The sequence below is a fragment of the Aphelocoma coerulescens genome, chromosome 2, assembly GCF_041296385.1.
Source record: "Aphelocoma coerulescens isolate FSJ_1873_10779 chromosome 2, UR_Acoe_1.0, whole genome shotgun sequence".
In the NCBI taxonomy this organism is placed as follows: Eukaryota; Metazoa; Chordata; class Aves; order Passeriformes; family Corvidae; genus Aphelocoma; species Aphelocoma coerulescens.
Window position 1 is genome coordinate 147,624,498 of NC_091015.1, and position 26,393 is coordinate 147,650,890.

The 26,393-nt window shown below is 38.8% G+C and overlaps 1 protein-coding gene across 1 annotated transcript; it reads left to right on the forward strand.

Annotated features, from left to right (window-relative positions):
• The first annotated feature begins 27 nt into the window (after positions 1–27).
• Positions 28–26,393, forward strand: DCAF13 (DDB1 and CUL4 associated factor 13). Its single transcript, XM_069005287.1, has 11 exons — positions 28–136; positions 1,100–1,299; positions 3,415–3,522; positions 5,243–5,332; positions 6,220–6,375; positions 7,080–7,157; positions 10,997–11,079; positions 13,658–13,822; positions 16,915–17,050; positions 24,867–25,030; positions 25,839–26,393. Exons 1-11 carry the CDS (start codon positions 67–69, stop codon positions 25,924–25,926), a joined length of 1,338 nt encoding a protein of 445 aa, XP_068861388.1. The 5' UTR covers positions 28–66; the 3' UTR covers positions 25,927–26,393.

Sequence of the window (26,393 nt, forward strand, 5' to 3'; positions counted from 1 at the left end):
CGAGAACGGCCCGCGCGGCGTGTCCGGTCACGTGAGCGCGCGGTTCCTGGCGGAGCGGGCGGCGGCATGCGGGTGAAGGTGCTGAGCCGCAACCCCGATGACTACGTCCGGGAGACCAAGCTGGACCTGCAGCGCGGTGAGCGGGGCTCCCGGAGCGGCCCTCGGATCGGATCGGCCCGGCCGGGCCCAGTGTAGCCCGCCCGCAAGGGATGAGGCCCGTGGCGGAGGGAGGCAGGAAGGCGCTCGGGCTCCCGTCGGCCGCGCCGCGCCCCGCCCCGCTCCCCTCCCTTTCGCCGCTGCGCTGGTGCTCGCCCACGACGGGAATCGGAGAGCCCCGGCAGTGGGTTTTGGGCTTCCTTCCTTCCGAGCGCCGGGACTTGTCCCCCGCGGGTGCCAGTCCCCGGCGGGGAACTGCGTGCCGTGCCCGTCTGCGGAGGAGAGCTTCCCTCGCCGCTCCCCGGGGCCGGGCGGCTGCCGGAACCCGCATCTCGGGGTGTCAGAGCAGGAGTGTGGCGCTGGGGGTTTAACCACTGTTCTGGTACCCCGAGATTGCGCTTAACCTTAGTATTTCCTGGCTTACCGCTTGCAGTTTTTGGCACTTAATGCTGTTTTAATTCTGGTGCGTCACGTTCTGCTTTTGCACATTCATTATTAAAACTGCCAAAAGTTGTGCTGATTTTACTCACAAAATAATAGAGTTTTGTGGGTTGGAAGGAACCTCTAAAGGTCATCTAGTCCAACCCCCCCCACACCCTGCTCTGCAGTGAGCAGGGACACCTTCAACTAGACCAGGTTGCTCAAAACCTTGATGGGGCATGTGCCATCTCATTGTAAAAGACTTCTTATTTCTATCTAGTCTAAATTTACCCTCTTTAAGTTTAAAACCGTTACTCATTGTCATATCATGTCTTTCTCATACCCCCCCTTTAAGTACTGAAAGGCCACAATGAAGTCTCCCCGGAGCCTTCTCTTCTCCAGAATGAACAACCCCAGCTCTCACAGCCTTTCCTCATGGGAGAAGTAGTCCATCCTTTTGATCATGTCTCTCCTCTGGACCTGCTCCAACAGGGGTTTTTAATGTATGTTCTTTCTGTTGCAGTTCCAAGGAACTATGACCCTGCGTTGCATCCATTTGAGGTTGCTCGAGAGTACGTAAGAGCTCTGAATGCCACAAAGCTGGAACGCGTGTTTGCAAAACCCTTTCTTAGTTCACTTGATGGCCACAGAGATGGAGTTAATTGCATGGCCAAACATCCAAAAAGTTTGTCTACAGTGCTGTCTGGAGCTTGTGATGGAGAGGTAAGCTTACAAACCACAAAAGAGAAGGTACCTTTCTTTCTTACTTTCTTTTTCCTTTCTCTTTTGTGTTTTGTTGGGCTTGATTGGTTTTCCCACACTTTTCTGTCTTTGTCCAGCATGTTACCTTTATCCTCACTCAGAAGGTGAAACTTTCTGCTGCTCTATCACTCTACCAACTGGACAGGGGAGACAAAAAGTAGTGAAAGGTTCATGGGTTGAGATAAAGACAGGGAGACATCACTCACTTATTACCATCAAGGACAAAACAGACTGAACTTGGGGATATTAATTGAATTTATTATTAACAAAATCAGAGCAGATAATGAGAAGTAAAATAAAACCTTAAAACTACCTTGTCCCCAGCAGCATAGGTGAATGGGGAAAGGGGGTTACAGTCAGTTCATTACAAGTTGTTCGTGCCTCTACGCAGGGAGAGGAGTCCCTCCACTGCTCCACTGTGGGCCCCTCCCATGGGAGACAGTTCTTCATGAATTTCCCCAGTGTGAGTCCTTCCTGCAGGCTGCAGCTTTTCACAAATTGCTGCTGTGTGGGTGACTTTTCCACGCTGTGGAGTCCTTCAAGAGCAGGCTGCTCCAGTGTAGGTCCCCCACAGGGTCACAAGTCCTAGGAAACCTGCTCCAGTGTGGGCTCCTCTCTGCATTGGTCCACAGGTCCCTGCCAGGAGGCTGCTCTAGTAAGGCCTTGCCATGGATCACAGCATTCTTTGAGTGCATCTGGCCTCGTCTTCTCCACAGGCTGCAGGTGGATCTCTGCACTCCCATTAACTTCCTCCATGGGCTGCTGAGGCACAGCTGCCTCACCATGGCCTTCACGACAGGCTGCAGGGGAACCTCAGCTCTTCCCTCTCCTTTCCTCACCTTGGTGTCTGCAGAGTTATTGCTCTCATGTATTCTCACTCCTCTCTTCTCTGAGCGCAGTTACATCTGCCCACTAACTTTTGTTCCTTCTTGAATGTTATCACAGAGTCATTACCACCATTTCTTATTAGCCTGGCTTTGGCCAGTGGGGGGTCTGTGTGGGAGCTGTCTGGCATTGGCTCTGCTGAACATGGAGAAGATTCCAGCAGCTTCTCACAGAAGCCACCCCTGTAGACTCCCACTACCAAAACCTGGCCACGCAAACCCAATACACATTGTGATTGCTTTTTGCTGCCCACATGATCCCCCCCACTCCTCTTCCTAAAGAAGTTAAACTGTCAGACTAGCTAGGGGGAATGGGCACACAACCAAAAACTTTTTGGAATAACAATTTTTCATACTACCTAAAAAAGGCTAAGCCTATATGTATTTGATTATTTTACATAACAATTATAAGTAGTAATCAAGGGCACTTTAATTGGAACTAGTTGCAGAAAAAAATACCTGTCTTTTCTGAATTCCCTGTCTTTTCTCACCCTTACATTGCTAATTTGATAGTACTTGAATACTTGAAAGGTGTCTTCTGGGCAGTTGGTTGCTTTCTGCTTTTTATAGAAAGTGCATTTGTCATGCAGTAGTATAAGGGACGTTTACCTTTTCAGAGAGAAGTGGAACTAATTCCTATGAAAGTTTAGCCAGATTTCTTATTCACTGATAGAACAAGTAAAGTACTGGGTACTATAAATACATAAAAATATAAAAAGTGTCCTCCATTTCTTTGTTGTTGTTTTTTTTAAATGAGCCCAAAAGCTTTGAAACAGAAACCTCTGTGAGAGTTGGACATCTATAGACAATGTAGTACAGCAACTGGAAAGAAAAAACTCTGTTGGTTCCAAATTTCTTTGTGCTTTTGTCTTTAAAGGGGTATTTTTTTTGCTAAATTTATAACTGCTGCTGTTTTTTAGCAAAAATTCTAGTTCAAAAATAGGGGAGTGCAAAATAAAGAAAGTATACAGCTTAGGTCAGGGGAGAGAGTAAGAAGGAAAGAGCCTCACTTTTAAAATTATTTTTCAAGAAAGGAATAATTAAATAGTTTTTAACATTATAAAATCTGACCAGTGTCCAAGCCAGCTCTGCCATTTCATTACCACATGTGTGATCTCTTGTACTTGAATTGTGAACTGCAGCTGTGGGCTGTAGAAAGCTTACAGAATATTTGCTCCTCTGTTTTTAACAGGTTAAAATTTGGAACTTGACCAAACGACAGTGTATCCGCACTATACAAGCCCACGAGGGCTTTGTTCGAGGCATGTGTGCCCGTTTCTGTGGTACGTCATTCTTCACTGTAAGTATTATGTGTCTCCTTACCAGTGCAGCAGCACAGAGTACCTGTTCACCATCTGTTTTCCACTGAGAAACATGCTCTCTGCTGTAAAATATTTAAATACTGTATGAATACACTTATTGAATGTGTTGACAGTTCTATTTACAATGAAATTTTTTCTGATGCTGTGATAGGGATGTCATTCAAGACCATCCAAGGGATAACTACCAGAAAATACCTAACAGATGGTCATGTAATTAAAACTCGAGTAAACTAGTTTTCACTGAAGTAGTAAATGGATTATGTTTATTGAAAGACATAGAAGCATATAAAAAAGAAACCATTTGCATATACTATGATTAAAAATAATCTGATTAAGTCAAGATCATTCCATGTGAATAAAGCTTTATTAATTCATAACAACCACAACAGATTCAGTTGCATGTAAACTGCTTGGAAATAGTATGTCTTCCTGTTGGCATTAAAATAGTTCTAAGATAAGACAACAAGAAGAACTGTTTTTGAAAACTGAGATGTCCTGAGGTTGTGCTTCATTTGAACTGGTCATAGAAGAGCCATTTTCACTACATTATATTTGTCTTTTCTAAGGTATATACCAGGTCACCGGGACAGTAGTTACAATATAGGGAAAGTCACAATAAAAAATCCTAAGTGACTCCAGGTTAGTTACTCCCCTTTTGACAATCCCTCTGCCTGAAAATTGAGAGAGGGAGAGAAGAAACAGTAGTAGTGCAGTCAAGTAGGGGAAGATAAACTTGTAATGCTAATATTTTTCTAGGCCTGTTTGCACGATCTGGGTCACTGCACAGCCATGCAAAAGCTTGTGCTGGCATTAGTGCAAAATTTGGAACAGGCAACCAGAGCAACTGGAAAAGTTGCCTTTTAACTGGTTACAGGCTCATCAAAGTGACTTCCAGAAGATAATTTGCAGTTTAAGGTGCCAGTTGATTAAAAATCACAAAATGTAGCCTTACAAAATAGCCATCATTCCAGCTCACCTTTTTCCTATTTAGCTGTCTATTTTGGAAAGTGGAAAAGCCTCGTGGATCAAGATAGACAGTTGAATAGATGAAGGAAAGGTGGTGATGGGAAACAAGTGACAAACTGGGAATCAATCGCCTGCTCTCAGAAGCAGACAGATCCCCTGAGCAGATCCCCCTCAGACAATCTCTGAGCAGCAGCCCCCACCTCCTCTTTCTGCTCCCACTACCGCAGTTTTTATTGCAGATCATTGTTCTGTGGTATGGAATCCTCCTTTGGCCAGTTCAGGACATCTGTCATGCCTGTGTCCCTCCCAGTCTGCTGCCCACACCAAGCCTGTTTGCTGGTTGGTGAGGCAGGGGTGATGGAGACAGAGTGGGAGCAGGGGGAAATGCCTCAGCACCGTGCAACCATTGTTCAGCCACAGCCAAGGCTTGGGTGCTGTATCAGCACTGTTTTAGCCACAAATCAGAAACACACTGCCAGGTGGGCTGCTATGAAGAATGTTCACTCCAGCTAGACCATGTACATGTTTTAACAACATATTATGACCAGGAGAGCTAATCTGTAGCTTGGAGTTAAAAAATGGAACAGTGAACAGGCAGGAGGAAGTGTTTGTGTATGCCACAGAATGTTTTTATTTTTAAAGGATGCCTGTATTTAATTGCAAAGAACATCTAGCAAAATAAAAGGGAATATATTTACATAAAACTGTACTTGATTTCTCCAATATTTCCAGGTTGGCGATGACAAAACCGTGAAGCAGTGGAAAATGGAGAGCCCGGAATATGGAGAAGAAGAAGAACCTATTCACACAATTCTTGGAAAGGTAGTAAATCTGGGTTTTGATTTTCCTATACCTCTTCTTTTGAATTAAGTTTGGATAATTTTTTATCTAGTTTTTGAAGGAGAGAGAAATAGTGTGATATCACCTGTTATCATAATGGGTTGTAAGGTGATGGGATCAAATTTTTTAATGGCGCTTTTAAAGTATCTTCACATTTTTATTTCATTTATTTTACATGTAACCAGAAAGGACTACCTCAAATGCCATCAGAGACTGCTTAGCTCTGTCTGTACTAATTATCCCTTTCCTCCAAACTGGTCACATTTCTTTGTAGTCTCTTCAGAAGTGTTGTCAGTGCTTAGTCTGCATTAAATAACTTCTTTTTCATGCTGATACTTTGCAGCCATTCAATACAAAATATTCAGCTTACATCTTTCTTTTTGACAAAAGCAGTCTAAAAATATATACTTTGGCACCTTGAATTTATGGTAAGCTTTGTTAGGAAAAACATTAAACTTTTTTCCAAATACATAATTTGAAACTCTTTAGTTATTGCAATGTCTACGGAATCCATTCAAGTCCCCACTGAAAATTTAGCTGCACTCTTAAAATTTTCATTTGCTTTAAAGTCAGCCAGGATTTTGTAAATATGCCTTTATTGCCAGCTCCACTGTAAATTAACAAGAAATGCATACAGGCACCTTAAATGAAAAAGAAAGCTTGCCTACTGGTAGGGGTACATCTGATAAGACTTAGTTTCTGGTAGCACTGGTGACTTAATTTTCAGTAATATAAATGAGTAAAACCATGTGAGACTCCATATGCAATGATTTGTTGATCTTTTTTCTAACAGAACATACTTGAGTATTTATGCATACAATTGGGTTTTTAAATTTTTGTTTGGTTTTTTGTTTTTTTTTTCCTTAAAGACAGTGTATACAGGAATTGATCACCACTGGAAGGAACCTGTTTTTGCCACCTGTGGCCATCAAGTGGACATTTGGGATGAACAAAGGACAAGCCCCAAGTGTTCTCTGACTTGGGGTTTTGATAGCATAAGCAGTGTAAAATTTAATCCCATTGAGGTAATGCTTGTGTTGCATGTTGGAAGTCAGTATTTTTCTTGAGCAGTATGAGATCTAAACTCTGTTTACACCATCTTGAATTTTTTTCTTCTAAATTTAGATTTTTATGTTTTAATGCAATATTTAGGGGGAGGTATACATAGATCTTTATGGTTATATTATTTTGGAATGTAGTACCATATATTTTATCTTCCTATCTTTTGTCTCTGTTGGTGGGGGAGAGGAGGAACAAAAGCAGGGCAGTCTCTATTCTGCCCACAACAATACATATCTGGTACCTCAGTCATACAGTGTAGCAGTTATGTGGCTGTGGAGCTGCCAGTTTGTCTGTTCCAGTATTCTGCTACCTCTGACTGAGACTTCTCACCCTCTCCATGGCAAAACAATTGCATTTGATCTTTTACAGCACTTCCTATTATACCCCTTGACTGGGCTATGTTCATAGAATAAGTGTTTATGGGAATTTGCCTGTTAGTTTTAAAGTAGAGGGCATTGCATGGATTTTGAATCTTACAGAAAAAACTATTTAAAATGTTTGTGCTGAGTAATTAGCTGCACAGAAAAAATGATGAATGTATCTCCTTGGCTGAAAAAGCAACTGATGACCAGCTTTGTGAAATAGCTTAGGTATCTGATGTAAGCTGTTAACCACACTCCAGAAGTATTTCAAAGACCATACACACTGGTTTTGGTTTTTTTTTCAGACTTACCTTTTGGGAAGCTGTGCTTCTGACAGAAATATCGTGCTATATGACATGAGAAAATCAACTCCATTAAAGAAGGTAATATTTTTAAGATTAATTAATGGTGCTAATAATCATCCTGAATATGTTAATAGCCTGTAACTGTTGGTGACAGTAGAGAACGGAAAGCTCTGAACTGTGAGTTCACTGAATTTTCAATGTCTGAGTCTTCTGAGTTTGAATTAGTGTTGGGATTTAAACAGTGCAGAGTTAGAAGGGCCTTTTTCTGCATTCAGATGGGCTGTCATGCTCACTCTGTTGTAATTCTTGATCAAGTGCCTGACCTGACAGCAATTGCACAATAAGAACTTTATGTTCCTGTATTGTGTTCTGTCTATGTATGTGTGTTTTTTAAATTTTTTTTTTCTTCTTGCCAGAAGGAAAAAAGGTAACTTCACCACTGGAGAGCCTTGCTCTGCATTTGAAAATGTGTTCTTCCTCTGTAGGGAGAGAAACCCTTCCCTGTGCACCTACTATAAACATTCAGAACTCCTTTGCAGTGTAATCAAAATAGTATTTATATGTGGAACTTACCGATGACATAAAGATTCCTATTTAACAGAATATATGTATTTATTTTAGCTAAGAAGCTGGTAATTCATACAAACATATCAAACCTCTATCAAGTTCAGTAGTTCTGAGCCCCAGAACTTTCTTAACAATATTCTTCTTGAAATACAATATTCTGGCTTGTGAATATGCACTCAGTGTTCTCCTATGTTACATACTGTCTCCAGTGTCATTGATTTGATACACACTAGAACATGATAATGGTATTTAGTTATAAAATAGGAATGCTGTTGGCATAACAATATTTGTCTCCCTGTACCCCAAGAATTTTCAGTGAAGTTTCACATGGACCACTGAAGCAGTGCTTATAAAAACTTGTCAGTGATGCCAGCTGAAGACCTGAATGGTGAAATGAACACAACTAGTGCTGTAGAGCTGCAGTTGCAAGGTCAAAGGATGCAGTTTGATCCTTTGTGAACTAAGTTTAAATCTAACAGAATTTTACATATGGATATATGCTAAATATATGACTGTACATACATGTGCATATAGACCTGTGTGCATGTGTTTGTGTACCTCATGTAAGCAGCGTGCTGAGGTGCATTTCCTGTCATAGGAATAAAACACTGATTAGTACTTCCTTGCTTCCATGGACACAGTACTGGGTTTCTTCCTGGGGTAGGGGTGATTCTGCTGTGGAAAGGAGATGAAATGTCCATTTCTGCATTGAGAGCCAAGAGCTCTGGAACTCCTAAGGGAAAGGTTTTGCTTATTAGAGGTACCTTACTTATGTATGGGCATTGGTTTCTGGCACTGCTGAGTTCCTGGGATTTGATCAGCAAAGCAGTTGGAAGTCAGTGGGAGTCCCTTCATTAATGGAAATAGGAGTACAGCTTCTCACATCATGAAGCAGTAGCTCTGTTGCCTGTTTGTCCTGGGTGTGGGTTTTGAAGCCTTAAGTTTTAAAAAGGGAGATAGTGAGATGCTACCTAAGTTCATGATAAGAACTGCTCTAAAAAAGCTGGAAAACATCAATGAAAGCAATTCTGTTGAAAGACAAGAGGAAAATGTTTTGGTAGGAGTTGGTGCACTTTGAAAGTCATTCTTGTACAACCTGTGGGATCAGGAAAGCTTAGGGTGTTTTAAAGATAGACTTTAGCATTTAAACAGCTGACAGGAACTGTGTTTTCTCTTGCTTGTTACATTCTTAGGTGTTCATCTCAACCAAATACCTTGTAGGTAGTAAAGGAAGACAGGTTAATTATTTGGGTAATCTGTTTTTGTGTTAATCTCAACATTTCCAGGCTGGCACTCTTTGTGAGCAAGTGTTCACAGTTAAAATTAATAAACCAAGAGAACCAAGTGTCAGGGACTTCACAATTTTGACTGGTCTTAATAAGGACTTAAACTTACCCATTTTATGAGATGATGTACAATAGATTAAAAGTAACAGTAAATTATGGCTCTGGTATGGGTTTAGATAGTTCTGAAATGCCATTATTGATGTATTTACAGCAACTTAAATTACTTCCAGCCCAGGTTGCCTTACATAGTTGTTACTGAACCTAATGCTAGAACTGTGAGACAAATGAGAAATTAGAGACAATCTCATTTCTTAGGCACTGTTTTAATTCCAAAAGTCACTGCTGAAATGAACTGAAGGCTTGTAAATTTCGGTGAAAAAACAAAGATTTGGAGCATGACAGAACTTGACTCCTTTTGAAAGAGCTGGATTTTTTGGCAATATTGAAGTTATTTTGTGACATGATTTAAAGTACTTATTATATGTATGGTGGGTTAACATTAATTGTGTGCTTATTTTGCAGTGGCTGATGAACTTGTACAGGAAGGAATAAAGAACAGTCCTTGATTATTAACTTCCCAGATTTGTGCAAGATTTATAACTAGAACAATACTGAAATCTTGAGCAAATTCTAGTTGTCACATTAGTGTAAACAGAAGGCATTTCAGTGGCCACTTCTTAAACGAGAGATCACTTTAGACATCTGATGATTACATTCAGTTCTGGCTGAATGTAGTTCCTGAAAATGAGCAGTGTTCTGCAGCACAGACTTTATAATGAGCAGGGTGGTGTCTCCTAGGAATTGAGGACTTAAGGGAGAGTTATGAGCATAGGCACACGCTCATTGTAATCTTTTGGAGGGGTGTTCAGTAAAGTCATCACTATTAATTTGTTTTGAGACTGTGTTCATTACTGTAAGGGTTATAATTGTACAAGTATATTCTGAAATATGTGTGTAAATTTATGGTGTTTGGTCTAGTAAGCCAAGAACAAAAATGAGATTTGAGTACCATTTCAGGATTTTTAAGTAGGATTATAGCTGGCCTGGAGCATTGTAGACAATCCTGTTTAGAGTTGTTCAGTTTGTTAATAAGTTGCTCTGTAATTACACATCCACTTTGTGTCAGGCATACTGTATAGTTCTTATTTTTAAATAAATGGTTGGAAGTTCCTCTCAGGCTTGGCACAAACCAAAGCTTCTGTGTCTGGTGTGTCAGGTGGCCTCCTCCCTGCCTTGCCTTGTCCCACAGGGGCCTAGCTGTCCTCCAGGGTGGGGACATCCAACGTACAGCTTCCTAATGCCTCTTGCCTAGTCTGCAGTTAGCAAAGTAGAAGGGTCTTACTAGTCTCCTATCAGCTGCCTTCCTCCCACTTCAGGGCCAACTGGCCTCTTTGTTGGCCACGTGCTTACAAGCAGCAAGCAAATCTTACAAATGTGTGAGGAATGATTCACTGCTGCTACAGTGATAGTGCTGAGTAGATAACAACACAGTAACTTCTGTGCGCTTTGCTTGGCACTTCTGCAAGAAATGGCAGCTGTCCAGGAGAATTCGTGAACTACAATTTCAGACATAAAATAACGAAGGGGTAATAACTGGGAGAACATAAAAATATTACAATTCCTTTGCAAATGCTGGTTCACAGCTTCAATTAATGACTATATCCCTTGAAATAATAATTTAATTAGGTATGTCTATTGATTACTTAACTAAAGGTTCCTGTAAATAGGATAGAGAAGTGAAATTTTTTGGAAGTTCCAGATTTACCTGTTGACCACTAGCAGGTTGCTATGCTAAATGACCACTTTGAAGAATTTGATTCTAAGGTGGTTTACAGAGGAAAGCTTAATTGTTGTATAGCCCAAAGCAGTAAGCATATGATGAGGAACAGGAGGTTCTTGGGTTTCACTTCTAACACTGTTGAGGAAACATTCTGTCGTGTACTACTCCTCTGCCATAATTCTCTATCTACAAAGTATTTGTCTGCAGTTGTATATAAGAAGTTTTGAACTATAGTGAGTATTTTACTGCCTATAACAAGGTAGCAATGTGTAAATATATTTCAGGTTATCTTGAACATGAGGACAAATACACTGTGTTGGAACCCTATGGAAGCTTTTATTTTTACTGCAGCAAATGAAGATTACAAGTAAGTGTAACCTTGCTTTTTGATAATCCTGGACATGCTATATTCTTAACCTCTATCTTGGTGATTTATGATCATGCTAAAATAAATTTTTAAAACACTACTCAAACTCTAAATTTGAATCGCTTAATAATCTAGAGAATTATAGGCATACTGATTTTAAGAAATATGAATTTATTTCAGCTGGTGGGGGGGGTCCGTGGCTCTGACCCAGGAAGAGGTGACTGGTCCGGAGAGATGGTCCCGAAAGGGATCGCCTTCCCGAGGCCCAGTGTCTTCCTCTCAGCTGCTAGCAAAGGAGGGCCCTTGCAGAGACTGTCAGCTCTTTAGTGATTATCAGCTCGTGATTCCAGCTCAGCTCTGCAGGGCATCCTCCAGGCCAAACCAGACCAGAGAGAGACGAGAGGCCCGTGTGGCTGGTTCCGCACAGAGGTAGCTTTATTGTTGGTTCCCTCCGGCGAAGGGGAAGCCAGGGACGAGCTCTCTCCCCCCCACGGAGCTAGGTGGCTTTCTTTTATAGGGATACAGGGGATCAGCGGGGGACCAATGGGTTACAGAGGGTCTGGGACAGACCAATGGGTTACAGAGGGTCTGGGACGGACCAATGGGTTACAGAGGGTCTGGGACGGACCAATGGGTTACAGAAAGATCTGCATAGTGTCTCTCAAAGGATTGTGGGTCCACTTTTCCTCGCCATGACCCAAGAAGCGGCTGCCCCTTTCAGGGAGTCCTGCTGGGCGATTGCAAAATCTCTTGTCTCAGCAGAGATCCCTCCAGGGCGAGGGCTGGGCATATCCCACATGAATTGACAATAAACTACCTCTTTCTGTATGTCTCAGTACTTGGGGGGTAAAAAGCAGTGTAACTTAGAATAAATGCAGCTGAACTAATGCAAGTGTAACTTGAAATGGGACCTCGAAAATGAGTACTGTTGGTCTAGTCTGAGGCAATACAAGTGTTCATTTTCTTGCCAGCTCTTGTGAAGCTTGATGCATTGTACTGATCAGCTATTTTGATGAGAACATTTCTTAAAAAAAACCCAGATTAATCTTTTGTGAGACAGTTCTGTAGACTGCAGTACTTATCCTTTCGATGTCTCGGAGCAGTTTTTTACTTTTGAACAATACTATTCATGTGAACAGCTAATCTGATATTGAAAAAGCTGTCTCTTCAAAACTAGGCCATTTCAAATGTGCTCCATATCCTTTTTTCCAGGAAGTCAGTGATCTAACAATAGATCACTGTTTTCTTCTAGAACATAAGCATTTTATCACTTATCTTAAGGCTGTTTTTCTAAGGAAATGGAATCTGACTCAGACCTTGAAAGTAGTGTTACATTCAATGTGCTGTTTTTCTTGTATTTGTGTTATGGTATGGTAAAACTATTAGACTACCTAATCTATTTGTTTATAAGTTTGGGGTTTTTGTTTATGAATTTGCTTTTTGGTTGGCTTGGGGTTTTTAAATTTTTTTTGTTTTCTTCCTCTTGGTAAACTAAAAAATTACTGTCAGGGACAACTGTCCTCTTGCAGCCTGAAGCACTTAGTATGCAAAGGCAAATGCATATATCAACAATGCATATACAAGTATTTGCTGATTAGATGGAGTAGCAGTTTTGAATAAGATGCTGCATACTTTCTCTTGGGGAATTTAGAAGGAAAAAGCAATAATCACCATTATATTATTCAGTAAGATATATTTAATTTCAGTTATGCATTCATCTGCAGAAAGGAGGGGGAGAAACCTGGTGAATTAAATTTTTTTAACATAATAGTTCTACTGAATAGTATATCTTAAGCAGGTTTCAATAAATGCAGTGTCTGTAAAGCACATATGCTTTTTTGATGGTCTACACAGTGATTATACCTAGCTTGTGCCACTTAGCTTCTTTATTCAAAGGGAGTAGAGGTAGACTTTATCTGAGCTTTGAAGTCCTTAAGAGCAAGCCAGCTGTGGTCCAGCAGCTGGGTGTTTACTTTTTAACATAATGCTTTTCTATAGATAGTGGGCTCTGCTGAGCTAGCATCTCCATGTGTAAGGACCAAGCTTTCCCTGCACTCCTACACTTGCTACACCAAGCTTTCCTTGCACTTGTCTGGCCTAAGATAGGCAGTAAGAGAGGGTGCCAAACAAATGGAACTTTACAGTAGACTCTGAATTACTAGGAGTTCACAATATGGAATATTTAGAAACCTTTCAGAATTGATAGGCTTACTGTAATGATTCAGAGATGCTTTTACAAGTTCAGGGTGCATACTTAACATCTGAAGATGGAGTAAAGGAGTCCAGTGTGATGCTTGGAGTCAGTGACCCATGAACAGATGATGAAGGGAATAGTGGAGCCTATCTGTCCTTTGACAGTGAGCAAGAAAACGAGGTCTGATCCAATAACTAAACCTTGTGGTTAGCAAACTCCTTTCAAACCCTAAACAATGCAGTTTTCTTTCTTTTCAAGTATGATGAGCTGCTTTAAGGAGTTCCCTCTGCAATATGGGTCTATCCTCAAGTGTGGTTTCTGTAAAATGTGCTGTTTACTTAGGACTTGTTATGATACTAAGATGTTGATGTATTTATTTTAAAGCTTATATACTTTTGATATGCGGTTTCTTGAATCACCTGTGATGGTGCATATGGATCATGTGTCTGCTGTTCTTGATGTGGATTATTCACCCACTGGGAAAGAATTTGTGTCTGCCAGCTTTGATAAGTCCATCCGCATTTTTCCTGTAGACAAAGGTCACAGCAGGTGAGTAGTTTTACACCTTTCTCTCTTGCTGTCATTCATTCCAGTAACTTCCTCCCAAATCCTCAAAATTACTGATTCATTCATTAACATCTTCATTGGGGCATTCACTTCCTGTGAGTGTTGAGATCTTGTGCTGTCAGTAGCTTGAAGCTGACAGGCTGTGTAGTTGACATAATTCTGGGGTATGGATCAAGAGTGAAATTACTTAACAAGTAGCAGTACTTCCATAATATGGAATTAAAATTAGAGTGGATTATTGTGCTTAGGTCATTCATATTTTACCAAGGTGAATCTCATTTGATCTCCCCCTCTATGCATCTTTAATGGTTTTAGGTTGCTTTATACTGTTTCTGTCACCACTTAAGTTCGCAGTGTATTACAACATTGTAGCATTTGGTTTCCTAGGGGTTGTCTTCATCCTATATGGAAGATTGCTAAAGACATTATGTAAAATTGATTGCTGTGTGAATTCCTGAGAATCAGTTTGGGACCCTTTTGTGCTCTGTTTCAGTGCACTTACTACCTTTTGTTCATATTTGGCTAACCTGGTTTTGATTTGTAATACAGTGCTTTCAGTACAATTCACTTGGATTTAATTTTTCATGTAGGGTTTCATAAGTCAGTATATTAAATATTTTGCTGGAGTTCAGATTGAATCTACTCTGTCTCCACTAGTTTTTATTTTTCTTTCAGTTTGATGAAAACTGAAGCAAGTTATTTGATCTTTGTGGTATAATTTGATCTTCATAAACCTGCCTTCGTTATTCTTTCTTCCTCCTTTTACTTTATTCTTAATATTATTTTACTTCTGCTTGACTTCCTCTCTCCAACCTTGTCCCCCTACAAATTTGTTACTTAGCCAAGTTCTAGGTGGTTTGAGGGCAAAAATGTTGAAATATTGGTTGGTGAAGGAGTATATTTTTATTATTGATTGATGAAATTATGCATGATGTGTAACTGTGCTCCTGTGCTGCATTAAAAAGTGGGAGGGGCTGTTTACATTTCCTCTATTCTACAGATAGCTTTCATTTTCTTTTTGTCTTGCAATAATACTTTAAATGTGATTAGGTAGTGCAGTTCCTTTGTAGGTTTGTTTTGGTTCTTTTACTGATTCTTGCATTATTAAACAATATGGTTAGCAGCTTCTTTGTATGCATTAATAACATTCACAAAAGTGCTGATGTGCAAAAATAACACGCATCACTGAGGAGAAGTTTGCAGGCCCCATAATGCAACAATAAAAGGCTTTGTTTCACATTTTAGCAGATTGTTGCCAAGGCCTGTGGAAGAGTTTTTTTCTCTTTGTCCCCACTTTTTCCCCTTTTTGTGTAGTAGCCATAAATTTAGTGAGGAGAAGCCTTACAAATGAAAAATTTTGCCTCATGTAAGCTGATTACAGTGTTCTGGGACACTTAAAATTCTTTAGAAGCTGGGCTTCTTTAGAATTGCACAGTTCATATTAATCTCATGGAATGGAGAAAAGTCTGTAAATAGAAGATCTTATCCTACTTGGAAAACTGAGAGGGTGGTTAAGAATATCTGTAAATAAGGATCCTGATGCTAGTCTAGTTTTAACTTCTGATGTCCTGCCAATCTGAAAAACTCCTAACTTCAATTGCTTTCTATTTTATTTTTAAATGAGAATTTAAATAATGAAATTGTTCAGCCCTAAGAAATAAGAGTTACTAAGAAGTTGATTAAATTTAGTAAATGCTTAGTAAACAGAACTGTATTTCTGTGTGAACTTTCAAATGACAGATCCAGGTTATTTCACCATGTTTTCTGTTTTTTCTGTCCCTGAAAAATGATATTTAATACCTTGTGATCACAGACATAGAATAGGCAAAGGCTGCAAATTTAAACTATAGAAAGGAAAAGGACTTAGTTCCCCAAAGGTGGGTGAAGAAAAGGTTTGTTATTGACTCATGTAGTAGAAGGAAAGTAAACGTTGAAATTCTTGTGAAAGTGCAGATGTGCACACATGCTATTAAAGAGTGAAAAGCTGATGTGAGTATTAATGTTTTCTGATGGTACTTGTGCTAATTCTTCCACATAGTTGTTCTTGTAGATTATTGCTTGCTGGTGAATTACAAGAGGTGATTAAGCTTATTAAAGCTTATTTATTCTGATATATTGATTACTTTCCTTTTTCTCACAACCATTTTAGCTCAGCCCCAGTCTGGTTTCTCCACAACACCTGAATAGATGCTGTTTTCGTGTGTCTTTCACATTATTACTTGGATTTTCCTTGCAAAAATAACTGAGTGGAAGATAGAGAATAAGCTGTAGTGCCTGACTAATGTATCAAAGAAGTGGCTGTTGGTGGACAATAAATAGGCCTTACTTTTTCTTTCCTTCCAGAATGCTAATAAATAGCTAAAATTCCCAGAAGAGTGTATTTAGTCCTTTATTTTTATAGCAGAAATAAAAGAATAAATTTGTTTGATACATACTCAATGAAAATTAGACAAGAGTTTAACTTAAATATTGGTTTAAATGTAGCATGCAGGAACATTTTTCAACAGCACTTGTTGAGCAGGAGTCAAAGAAAATAGAAATGGAGGCCATTTTTGGGTAAAGGAGAGAAATCACAATGAAGAGTAGCAAATCCATTGCTGTATCATAAATGGACATCTGGGAGGTGTTTCTTTGGTGTTCTTTCTCTTATTCTTTAGGGTGGTGTCAGATTCTTTGGCATCTATTTTTCTGCATTCCCATTTTGTAATACTCTCAATGTAAAAGCATATTAATCAAAATTATTTCAGGAACAGTATGCATTTCATACTGTATACCTTTGGCATGTTTTGCAAAAAGTGTTATTATTTAACTCTTTACTATAATTTCTATGAAAGCACTTATTTAAAAAGCATCTTATCCTAGGTGGTCCTTTATCAGTCTATCACACTTCATTTGTATCTAACTGTAGAAAGATAAGATCAGCACAGTGTTTTAAAAAGTCAGATTTTTTAAAAAACAACAGCAAGAAAAAGTAAAAAAAAAATTTGCCTAGAACAGAATGCTTTCTGCTATTTGAAAGGTAATAGTGAGGAAAGTGATGATAGATGATTTTAAAATGTTTCTCTTTGCTTTAGGGAGGTTTATCATACCAAACGAATGCAGCATGTCATCACTGTAAAATGGACTTCAGATAACAAATACATTCTGTGTGGCTCAGATGAGATGAATATTCGCCTGTGGAAAGCTAATGCTTCTGAAAAACTGGGAGTGGTAAGAGTTGCATTTTGCTTTTTGTTATCACGAGATGTTTGGGATTTTTCATTGTTATTACAACCAGTTAGCCTCTTCAACTTTTGAAAACTTGTTTCTAAAGGGAGGCTGTAAAATGTTTGACATTTGTGTTTAATTTGCAGACTGCTGTGCAGTGTAGCTCATTGCACTTACTGCAGCTTACAATAATAATAAATGACATGCCTCCTTATTGCTACACAAGATGACTTTTTTTGGTCTTGTTTAATGTTAACAACAATCATCAGTTCTATCTAAACTAGATTTTTTTACCTGTGTGCTAATGGTTAGAATCCATCCCTTACCACTGGAAAGCAGGTAGTAAATTCTGTTTAGCCATACTTAATTAATTCTATTTAAGTTTAGAGTTACTACTTTTAAAGATTTTGACTGGCATGTGATTAGTTCATGTTCATTCAGTTTGTTTGTTTGTTTAAAAAAAAAGGTATAAAAGTAAAAAAACAAATCAGGCTGTGATAAGCATATGTATTGTAAAATAGACTGTTGGCACTGATGTGTAGTTTGACACTGAGATTGTCATTAACCTAACTCTCAGATACCAAGTGGGCAAACTAGTGTGATATCTGAAGTCCACTTAATTCAATGTAAGTCTGTTTGATTGAGGTGTTCCTAGTGTGAACAATCACCAGCCTCATTAAATAAGTCTTTTCAGTTACACTTGTTCAGATGTTTATGTACAGGTGAAGCCCAAATGTTCCCTTTCAGTTACCAGTTGCATAGATTCATATGCATAGTTGTATCAAAATATTGAGTGACTTTGGAGAATGAATTTGGCACTTTAGCTGCTGGGAGTAATCCCTTTATGTGGCTTTATATTGTTATGGTATTTTGGAGGTGCTTACACTACCTTTTCTGAGCCCATTGGCAGAGCTGTCAGATAATGTCTGGGGGAATTTCTGCCTGATCTTGTGAAAGGATGCGAGGAGAGGAAAGGGAAGCTGTGATTTAGGGAAGAATGTGGTACAGTTGAGATGATGGATCTGTTGCATATTTATGTCTAGAACTGCTTGTGATTACCTGAAGCTCCATCAGCTTTAAGTATCTGTAGGAGGGAAGTGAAGCAGAGCTGGGAGAGCTGGCAGGTGGAGGGAGTGATAGGAATTCTTAGGGCTACACTGGAAACAGGATAATTCGTGGACTCCTGTGCACTGTGAAACACTGGATATGGAATAGCACAGCTAAAATAACATGTATGTGTATCTTTAGCCATGACCCACCATAGGTATTGGGAAGTCTGTTATTCTCATTTTTGTTATAGAGCAGTAGATAAAGAAACCCACAGCTTTGTGGTCTCTGCAGTAATTGTGATCACAAACTACTGTTTAGGTTGAATTTTTTAAATTTTAATTTTTTGAAGGATACCTCTTTTTTTGAGGATGCTTTTTTTTTTTTTTTTTTTTTTTTTCCCTTCTGCATTGGTTCTTGGGATTTTCCCATGTGGTGCTTTGGTCAAACACTTAAATATCAGTTCCATAGTTGCGAATTTCAGGGATTCCACAAAGCTCATTAGAGACTTTTGGATTTAACTTTTGTGTTGAATTTGTTTAGATAGTGCAGTGTTGGATAGAAATACTATCTGTTTTCCTTCTGTTATATCCATATGCTCATGGCAACACCCTTTTCACCTGATTTTGTGATATTAACTGAAACTTCCTCCATTTACTCACTATATTTTTAGTGAGAGATCATGATGTTTCTCTCTAAGATACTGTTCTGTAACAATTGTCTGGTATGTTCATCTTTACTCTGAGCCCTTTGTGTGAAGGACAAGTGGGTAAAAAGAATGTCACAAATACCGTTTTCATGTAGAAGGGTTCCTAATATTTTCAGATGTGAATAAAAAGTTGACTTTATTGACTACTAGATGGCATTGGCTTCTTTTCTTATGAAAGAGTAAGGATAATTCTCTCTGGGAAGTAATAGGCAAACACAGCTACTCCTGCATTGCAGGAATATGGCATACCAAAAGGACAACTTAGCTATTGTTGAAGTGTTCAGAATGTAGACTGATAAGTGACATTCTGCTGTTTTCTGTAGTATTTGTGTCAGTGAAAACTGGCCATGGATGGGCCTAAAAAAAGGCACTAGTAGTTGTGACTACTGGGTATTGGATATGGTCTGCACATTCATACTCTTGTGTTCCTTGACCTGACAGGAGTCCTACACAAAACAGCCTTTGTTGTTTCCTTTGTGTTGTTGCTTGCTTTGCCCCTTGGAGTCTGTGCCCGTGATTCAGTTCTGCTCTTCTTCCAGTAAAGCTTTTGTAACATGTGTAAGGGTGTATTTCTGTCAAAGCGCTTTGGCTGTTGGCTCCCAAGAGAAGCAAATCAATAACTATCTATGACACCGGTCAAGTGACATGTGGTTTGTTCCCCCCACCCCATTTTTTGAGTTACTTTTGGGGGGATCTTTTTTTTGGTTGGGGATTTTTTTTACTCTCAGAAGTGAAAGTCCTCCCATAATTTAGAATACAGAATTTATCATCCTATCTTAGAAAAAACACCTCACAACATCAAAAGACAACTTAAGAAAGCAAAATTATTTAGAAATAGAGAAAGAACTTAAAATGGACATAGTGTATTACATAGAAAAATTGCTCTCACTTCACAGGACAGTGATGAACTTGTGAAGAATTACATTATAATGGGAAGAGAATGTTTCACGTCCCTGTATCTTACGTGGAAATATGTTCAAGCATGGTTTTGTTGAAGCCATGCATTTAGCAAGACAGAATTTGAAGCTGCCCGAGGTGGCTATAGTTGTTAAAAGTTTTTTTTTTTAGAAGCAGTATGAAATTTTAATTTTTAGATATTTAGAGAGTAATTGAAGCTAATAGGACTCAGGAGTCCTCATGGCTTATCATGCTCTTGGATATATCTTGGAAATGTTGCTTGGATTCAGGCAACTGTGCCAATCCCTGTTTGATCCAACCTGGTAGTTCCTGTGATTCTTAACACTGCAACTGTTAATGGCTATTTAGCAGGTTCCACTGATTTTCTTCAGTATCTGCTTCTTTTTTAGAGTATTGGTGTTCTTATCTTCACAGGCATATGCTTGCTCATTTTATGAATGTCCAGTTCTTCCACAGTCTGTGGCTATTTTTTGAATGTTTTGAATATTCAAAGCTGAACATTCAGTAATTCTGTCAGAAGTGTCAAAGTATGTCTTAAATGCTTAGTTGCTTGGTCTGCTATTTTTCTTTGCTGAGAAGATTTGATTGAATGACTCATCCAAAGGTCACTGTATTTCTGTTATAATGCTAAAATCCTGCAATACATTGTATTTTAAGATGGATGTTTTTGTGCTGGGGTGGGTAGAAACCAACGTCCCGAAAAAGAAAGAAAAATAGTCATCTAACATTTTTTGTTTCCTTTGGTGAGTACTTAGTTGTTTTTTTGCATTGCTGTGTTCCAGAGAAGTTCTAGTGAATATACAGTACTCATGCTATGGCTGGTGAACATTTATCCAGTTGGAATGTTGTACTTTCTGAACCGCAGCTACCCGAGCAGTCATCAGTTCTGACATGCATGTTTCTTTTGGGTTTTAATGTCTTTGGCACTGCACTCATTATTCAAAATCAGTGAAACATGAAAGAAAGAAGAAAAGTCTCTGGAGGAGCCAGAGGCATCTTGTGTCTCTATTCCACTGACAATTAAGTCTGCACAGGTTTTAAATAGGGGTAACAAAACCCAAATCTCTCTGTTGGAGCTACTGCAGCAGTTGCTTTAAAATAATTTTCAGCATTTAGGTTTTAATGAAATTTCCTTAATTGATCAAAATGTATTATTAAATAGAACATAACAGGTGTTATTTTTAAGGCAGTAAACATCTATCTCTGCATGCCCAGAAGCAAAAGACTCAGTTAAGAATTGAGAAACTCTAGACTGTTCAAATACATAAAATACGACTTAAGTATGTTTGATGCTTTTTTACCTGTGCTTTTGAAGAAGTTTGGGATTTATGAAAAGGTAAATGATTTTGACTTTTGAGGAGGAAAACAGAGCCTCATCTGAGTGGAAAGGCTGAAAAAGCAGCAGTGATAGAGGAGATTTCAGTTAATCATGTACAGTTAATGTAATTAAGAGAAAAGGGTTAGACTAGGTTTTTTTGAATTGTACTGAAAGCAATGAATCATCAGTAAGACTTGTAAAAGCTGCATTGCTCTTCAGTCTACTGCCACATTAAAAAAGAAACTGTACTTCACTTCTTAGAGTGTGAATTCTTAGTAACATTACTTCTGGGAGTAACAGCTGCAAAATTTCATCTCTTACTTTTATGAATTAGAACAGAGCAGTGGCTTAGGATGCTTAGTATTTTAGTAAAACTACTGATGAGTGAGTGAACAATAGTGGAGCATAATAGGTTTACTACTTTCTTAAAAAGCAGTTTACTGCTTATAAGTAAATAATAGGTTACCTGCTTTCTTAAAAAATGCAGAAATAGCAGATTTTGAGTATGGGCTGGTAGAGATAGGAGAAAGTGCAGTTAGAAATCTTGGTTTTGATCTAGCAAAGTGCGTTAGCAGGAGCACATCAAAACTGTCTTTAGCCATTGTTTATCCTTTCAGTCTGTTTCTAGTACGTGGTTCCATTTTCTGAGATAATCCTGTAACAAGCAGTACCAGATAGTGTGGGACGTGGCATTCTTTTCATAGTGATTTTGGGCTCGTGATTCAGTGCACCTGTAACTTCAGCCCTATAGCTATGATTTTATGCTCTTTGCATCTACATTGCTTTATATTACCTTTCTGTTTTTTGCTTTTGTCATCCATTTAGATGTAAAGAGATGAAAATTTCTGGTCCAGGAAAGAATGAATCATGAACTTCATGGGAATAAATTTAGGAAGGTGTTTTCAGCAGAGCAATACAAAAATAAATAAATACAAGCTATGGTGTAGAAAACTGCTGGGATATATCTGCGTTCTAAAAGTATATTGCATCTGTGCTCTTGCCTGCCCTAACCTAGAAGGGCAACCTGAAGAGGACAGATAAACATTCGTTTCGTATTCTCATGCTGAACTACAGAAGTCTTAATAGTGTGGAGTTTTAAATACAGCCCTCTTGAAGAGGAGAATTTTTTTTTAAGGGTGGTTTTAGCTTTTAATCAGGGCTCTGCAAAAATGCTTACTTTCCTTCTGCTGAGATGGAAAAATAAGCAGTCTGTGTCATCAGGAGGGAGGAGAAGAGGCATGGGCAGTTTACTCGAGGAGGCATTTACTGACAACTTTGTTGCATTTAAAGAGTTCTTTTTCCCCTTTTTTCACCCTAAGTATTTGCTGTGAAGTCCTTCTGTGGTAGTGACACAAACCAGCTACGTTTCTGCCACATAATCTTCATTTTCCTCAAGTAGGAAAGAAATTGCAAGTTCATTTTTGGAACATATGAAAAAATAGTCATATGTCACCTTTAAGCATGTCTTCCCCTCATGATGTCACATAAATCCTAATTTATTATATATATTAAATTGGAGAGCATTCTAGTCCCTATAAATGAAATCTCTAGTACTGCAAATCATGTTGTGCATCTTCTCCAGTCCAAAACAGAATGGGAAGTAACGCTGTTCTCTTCAGCTCTTCACACTGACCTTTGTAAAGTGACTTGCAAGAGAGAGTTGGAATTCAGTGCATTATTGCAGTGTGCTTTCTTAGCTCTCTCCTATCTCTCATAAAGGAAACTTGTCATTACTGCAGAATTTTCTTTTACAATTGTGTGGATGAGGGTGCACTTAGCACAGCCGGGTGTATTGGCCGCTGGCATCCGGTAGTTGGATGGAAAGTCACCAGCTGTGTGCCTTTCTCTATACCACATTACCCCTAAAAATGGAGTCAGGCTCCAACACCTCTTAATCTATATTAATTTTTTAAATAAGATGTCCTGGATTTATCTTTAATTTACAGATTCACCTCTTGTCTGTAGAATCATCAAGGTTATACTAAATCAGCAGCAATTTGCTCTTCTAAAATTAAAGGAAAATCATTGCATTTAATTAAAATAAAGCTCTTTAATTTGGATTATGTTGGCAGTTTTCTGCAGAGTGGGAACACCTGGGATTTATTGAGGGTGAACCAGCTATTCACAGGCTGGCTCACAAGAAAGAATTTCAGTAAAAGGGGTAGGGTAGCTTTAGTGGGCTAAGACTGTAAAATTTATGCAATTTCAATTTCAGAGGCCACAATGAATGTAAGTAAAGCAGAAGGATTTGGGTTTTATGAACGAGAGGGTGTGGAGACCAGGTTAAGAGCATCATGTATTTCTGATGTCTGAATAAGAGTTTTCTGAGCCATGAGCAGCTCTGTACCTGGTTTCTTTATTGTCCCAAATCAGAAGCTCCTTTGTGGAGCTTCTTGTTTTCAGACCATTTGTGGTATTCTGGACCAAAATCATCTGAGTGTGATACTTATTTATTCAGAATTCATGAAAAATTCTACCAGAAGTCACGTACAAAAGTGATCTCCAGAGTGGAGAATAAATAGCCAGTTACTGATTTCAAGGGGGGAAAAACATTTCATTATATTTTAAGTGGAATTTCCAAGTGTGTGTGTAATAAAGTTGTTGGTTTTTTTACTGCTTTTTTTTGTTAGCATCAGTTTCTGTCTTTTCTTGAAAGTGAGAAATTAGTGACACTGAGTCATTTACAAAGCTGAATAAATAGAAGTTGCCTGAACTATTGTTTTACTTTTAATACCTTAAGTGGAGATAGTAGTTTATGACATAAATGTGAAATGGCGCAAGACTGGTGCCATGGTTTAATTGAAAATATGAAGGGTTTTAAGATGCTTGAAGTATGGGAGTTACAGAGTTTGGGCAGTAGGGTAAGAAAAAGAGGATGGGATTATCATCATCCCATATTTAATACTAACAGATTTTATGTTTATGTGAAAGATCACTAGACTGAAATGCAGCTGAAATTCCCAAAGATCCAAGTAAATCCAAAATACATAGAGATTGCTGCATTTTTGTTTAAAGCATGCATTGCTTCATGAGTAATAGCAAACAGGTTTTTTTCCTTTTGATAAATAAACATGAAGACCAAAAGAAAAAAACCTAATTGAAAAAAAAAATCTTCTGTAGATTGGCTGTGAGGAGAAGGTGTTTCTTACTTTCAGTGTTGTTAATGGTGGCTCGGACAGAATTTTAAACGTGAATTAAAAATTAGTCTTTTGTGGCAATATCAGCTCGCCTGTATTTCATGTGTTTGTGATACTAAGACTTTTTTTAGCTGCTTGATGAAAGTTGGAGCTCCCTGTGTGCCGTATAGTCAAGGTAATACTTGAAATCTGATACATGCATTGTGCTTCCCAAGGGATCGAGGTGCTGGGTAAAATTTAGGCCACCTGAAGAGCTGTCCGTAAAGCTGTTGATGAAGACAGTTCCTCTGTAGCATTTATAATTACACTGCCTAGTGATTAAAATGCCTGCATATCTTAGTTTTACAGGGAAAGTTGATCATCATCAGAGGTTAGGAAAGACTAATCAAAGAGTGTTTACTGTCAGCTATTTATGTTCTCTTTTGTTCTCTACAGCACATTAAAACCTAATTCTTGGGAATTAAATTTGGTTACTTCACTCAGCTTTAAAATGATGATAAATTTTTGTGCTTGAGCATTGGGATATTGTTGGAATTTTAGGTTTTTTAATACTTACCTACCCTTATTCTGAAGGAATTTGCTAGAAGGAAGCCCTTTGAATGAAGAGTTAAAATTTTATTTTGTAGAGAAGATTGACAGTTAAATCCCTGTTCTTTTATAATGTGCTTGTCTGTGTTGTTCTCCCTGTAGCTTGCACCCCGAGAGAGGGCAGCTATGAATTACAATCAGAAGCTGAAGGAGAAGTTCCAGTTTCACCCGCAGATCCGGCGCATAGCTCAGCACCGGCACTTGCCCAAGAGTATTTATTGCCAAATCAAGGAGCAGCGGATCATGAGGGAGGCTCGGCGGCGGAAGTACGTGTTCCTCTTGTGCTCTTCTGGCTTTGCTTTCTCTTCCTCTTAATAAAATGCATCACTGCAGTGCTGCTTGAGCAGCAGTGTATAGGAGTGATAAAGCTCCTTCCAATATCTGAATGAGTGATCCATGAGCTACTGGATTGATTCTAAGGCAAATGCAGACAAATGCCAGCGTCAGTGAGGACTGGCTGCTTCCCAAAAGTACAGTGAGGACATGGCAACAGGTACCATGTTGGAAGGAGCCACAGTGCTTGGTTAAGCATGATATGATGCCCCATTGCACTGGAAATAGGATGGGCTGTTTTGGGTGTGTGGTGGGTTTTTTGTTTTCGTTTGGTTTTTTGTGGGTTTGTGGTTTTGGTTTTTTTTTATAATGTCAAATTCCAGGATGAATGTTTTATGCCACCTGGATCATTGCCATATTGGAATTTCTAGGAGCAGGAGGTGCCATACTTTGCTGTGCCACTGAATTAACAGTAAAGTGGTGGGCCCTAGTCATCTTCATTAGCTAAAAAACTCTACAAACTTGAGCAGCTGATCCTGTTGACATGAAAACCAAGCTGAGCTCCCAAGGAAAGGCTCCATTTGAAACCTTTCTAAATTAGCCAACTTTAAAGTTACTTTTAAAAGGGCTGGTCCTTCTTCCGAAAGGAGTACATGGCTTTTGAGTAATAGAAAGAGAAATTCTTAACTTTTTTGGTTTTCTGTGTAGGATAACTCCATTAGTAGCTTGAGGAGGAAGCCAGTATTTCTTAAACATTTGTGCTGACTACAGAGTTTCATTTTTCTGTTTTTTTGTTTCTAGGGAACTGAATCGTCGTAAGCACAGCAAGCCGGGATCTGTGCCATTTGTGTCAGAGAGGAAGAAGCATATTGTGGCAGTAGTGAAATAATTGTTTTCACATGTACAAAATGTCACAATGAAAGAAAAATGTCGCTATTGAAATAATACACTGTAGAAAATTTAATGGACATTGGTAAGACAGCATATGGTTCCAGAAACATGACTTTTCTTCCAAGGTTGTGCATCCTCTGACTTCTCAAGTCACCTCTGCTTTGAGTAGTTACAGGAATTTCCCCAGTAATCTTTTATTGCCATTTGTCTGACGTTCCTGGCCCAACACTGCGTATTGCAGTGGAGTTTGACCCTTTTGATAGCAGCAGATTTCTTGGTGGAGGATATCTGTAATTCCAGTTCTATTCCTTGGTACAGTTACTACAAAAAAAGGATGAAATAGGTTAATATTTGTCAAAGCAAAAAAACCTGCTCCATACAGAGTTACAAAAATGATTGTCCTTACGCTGTCTGTTTTTAATTTTTATTTAAACAAGTTTAATAAACAAGTGACCTTAAGCAATA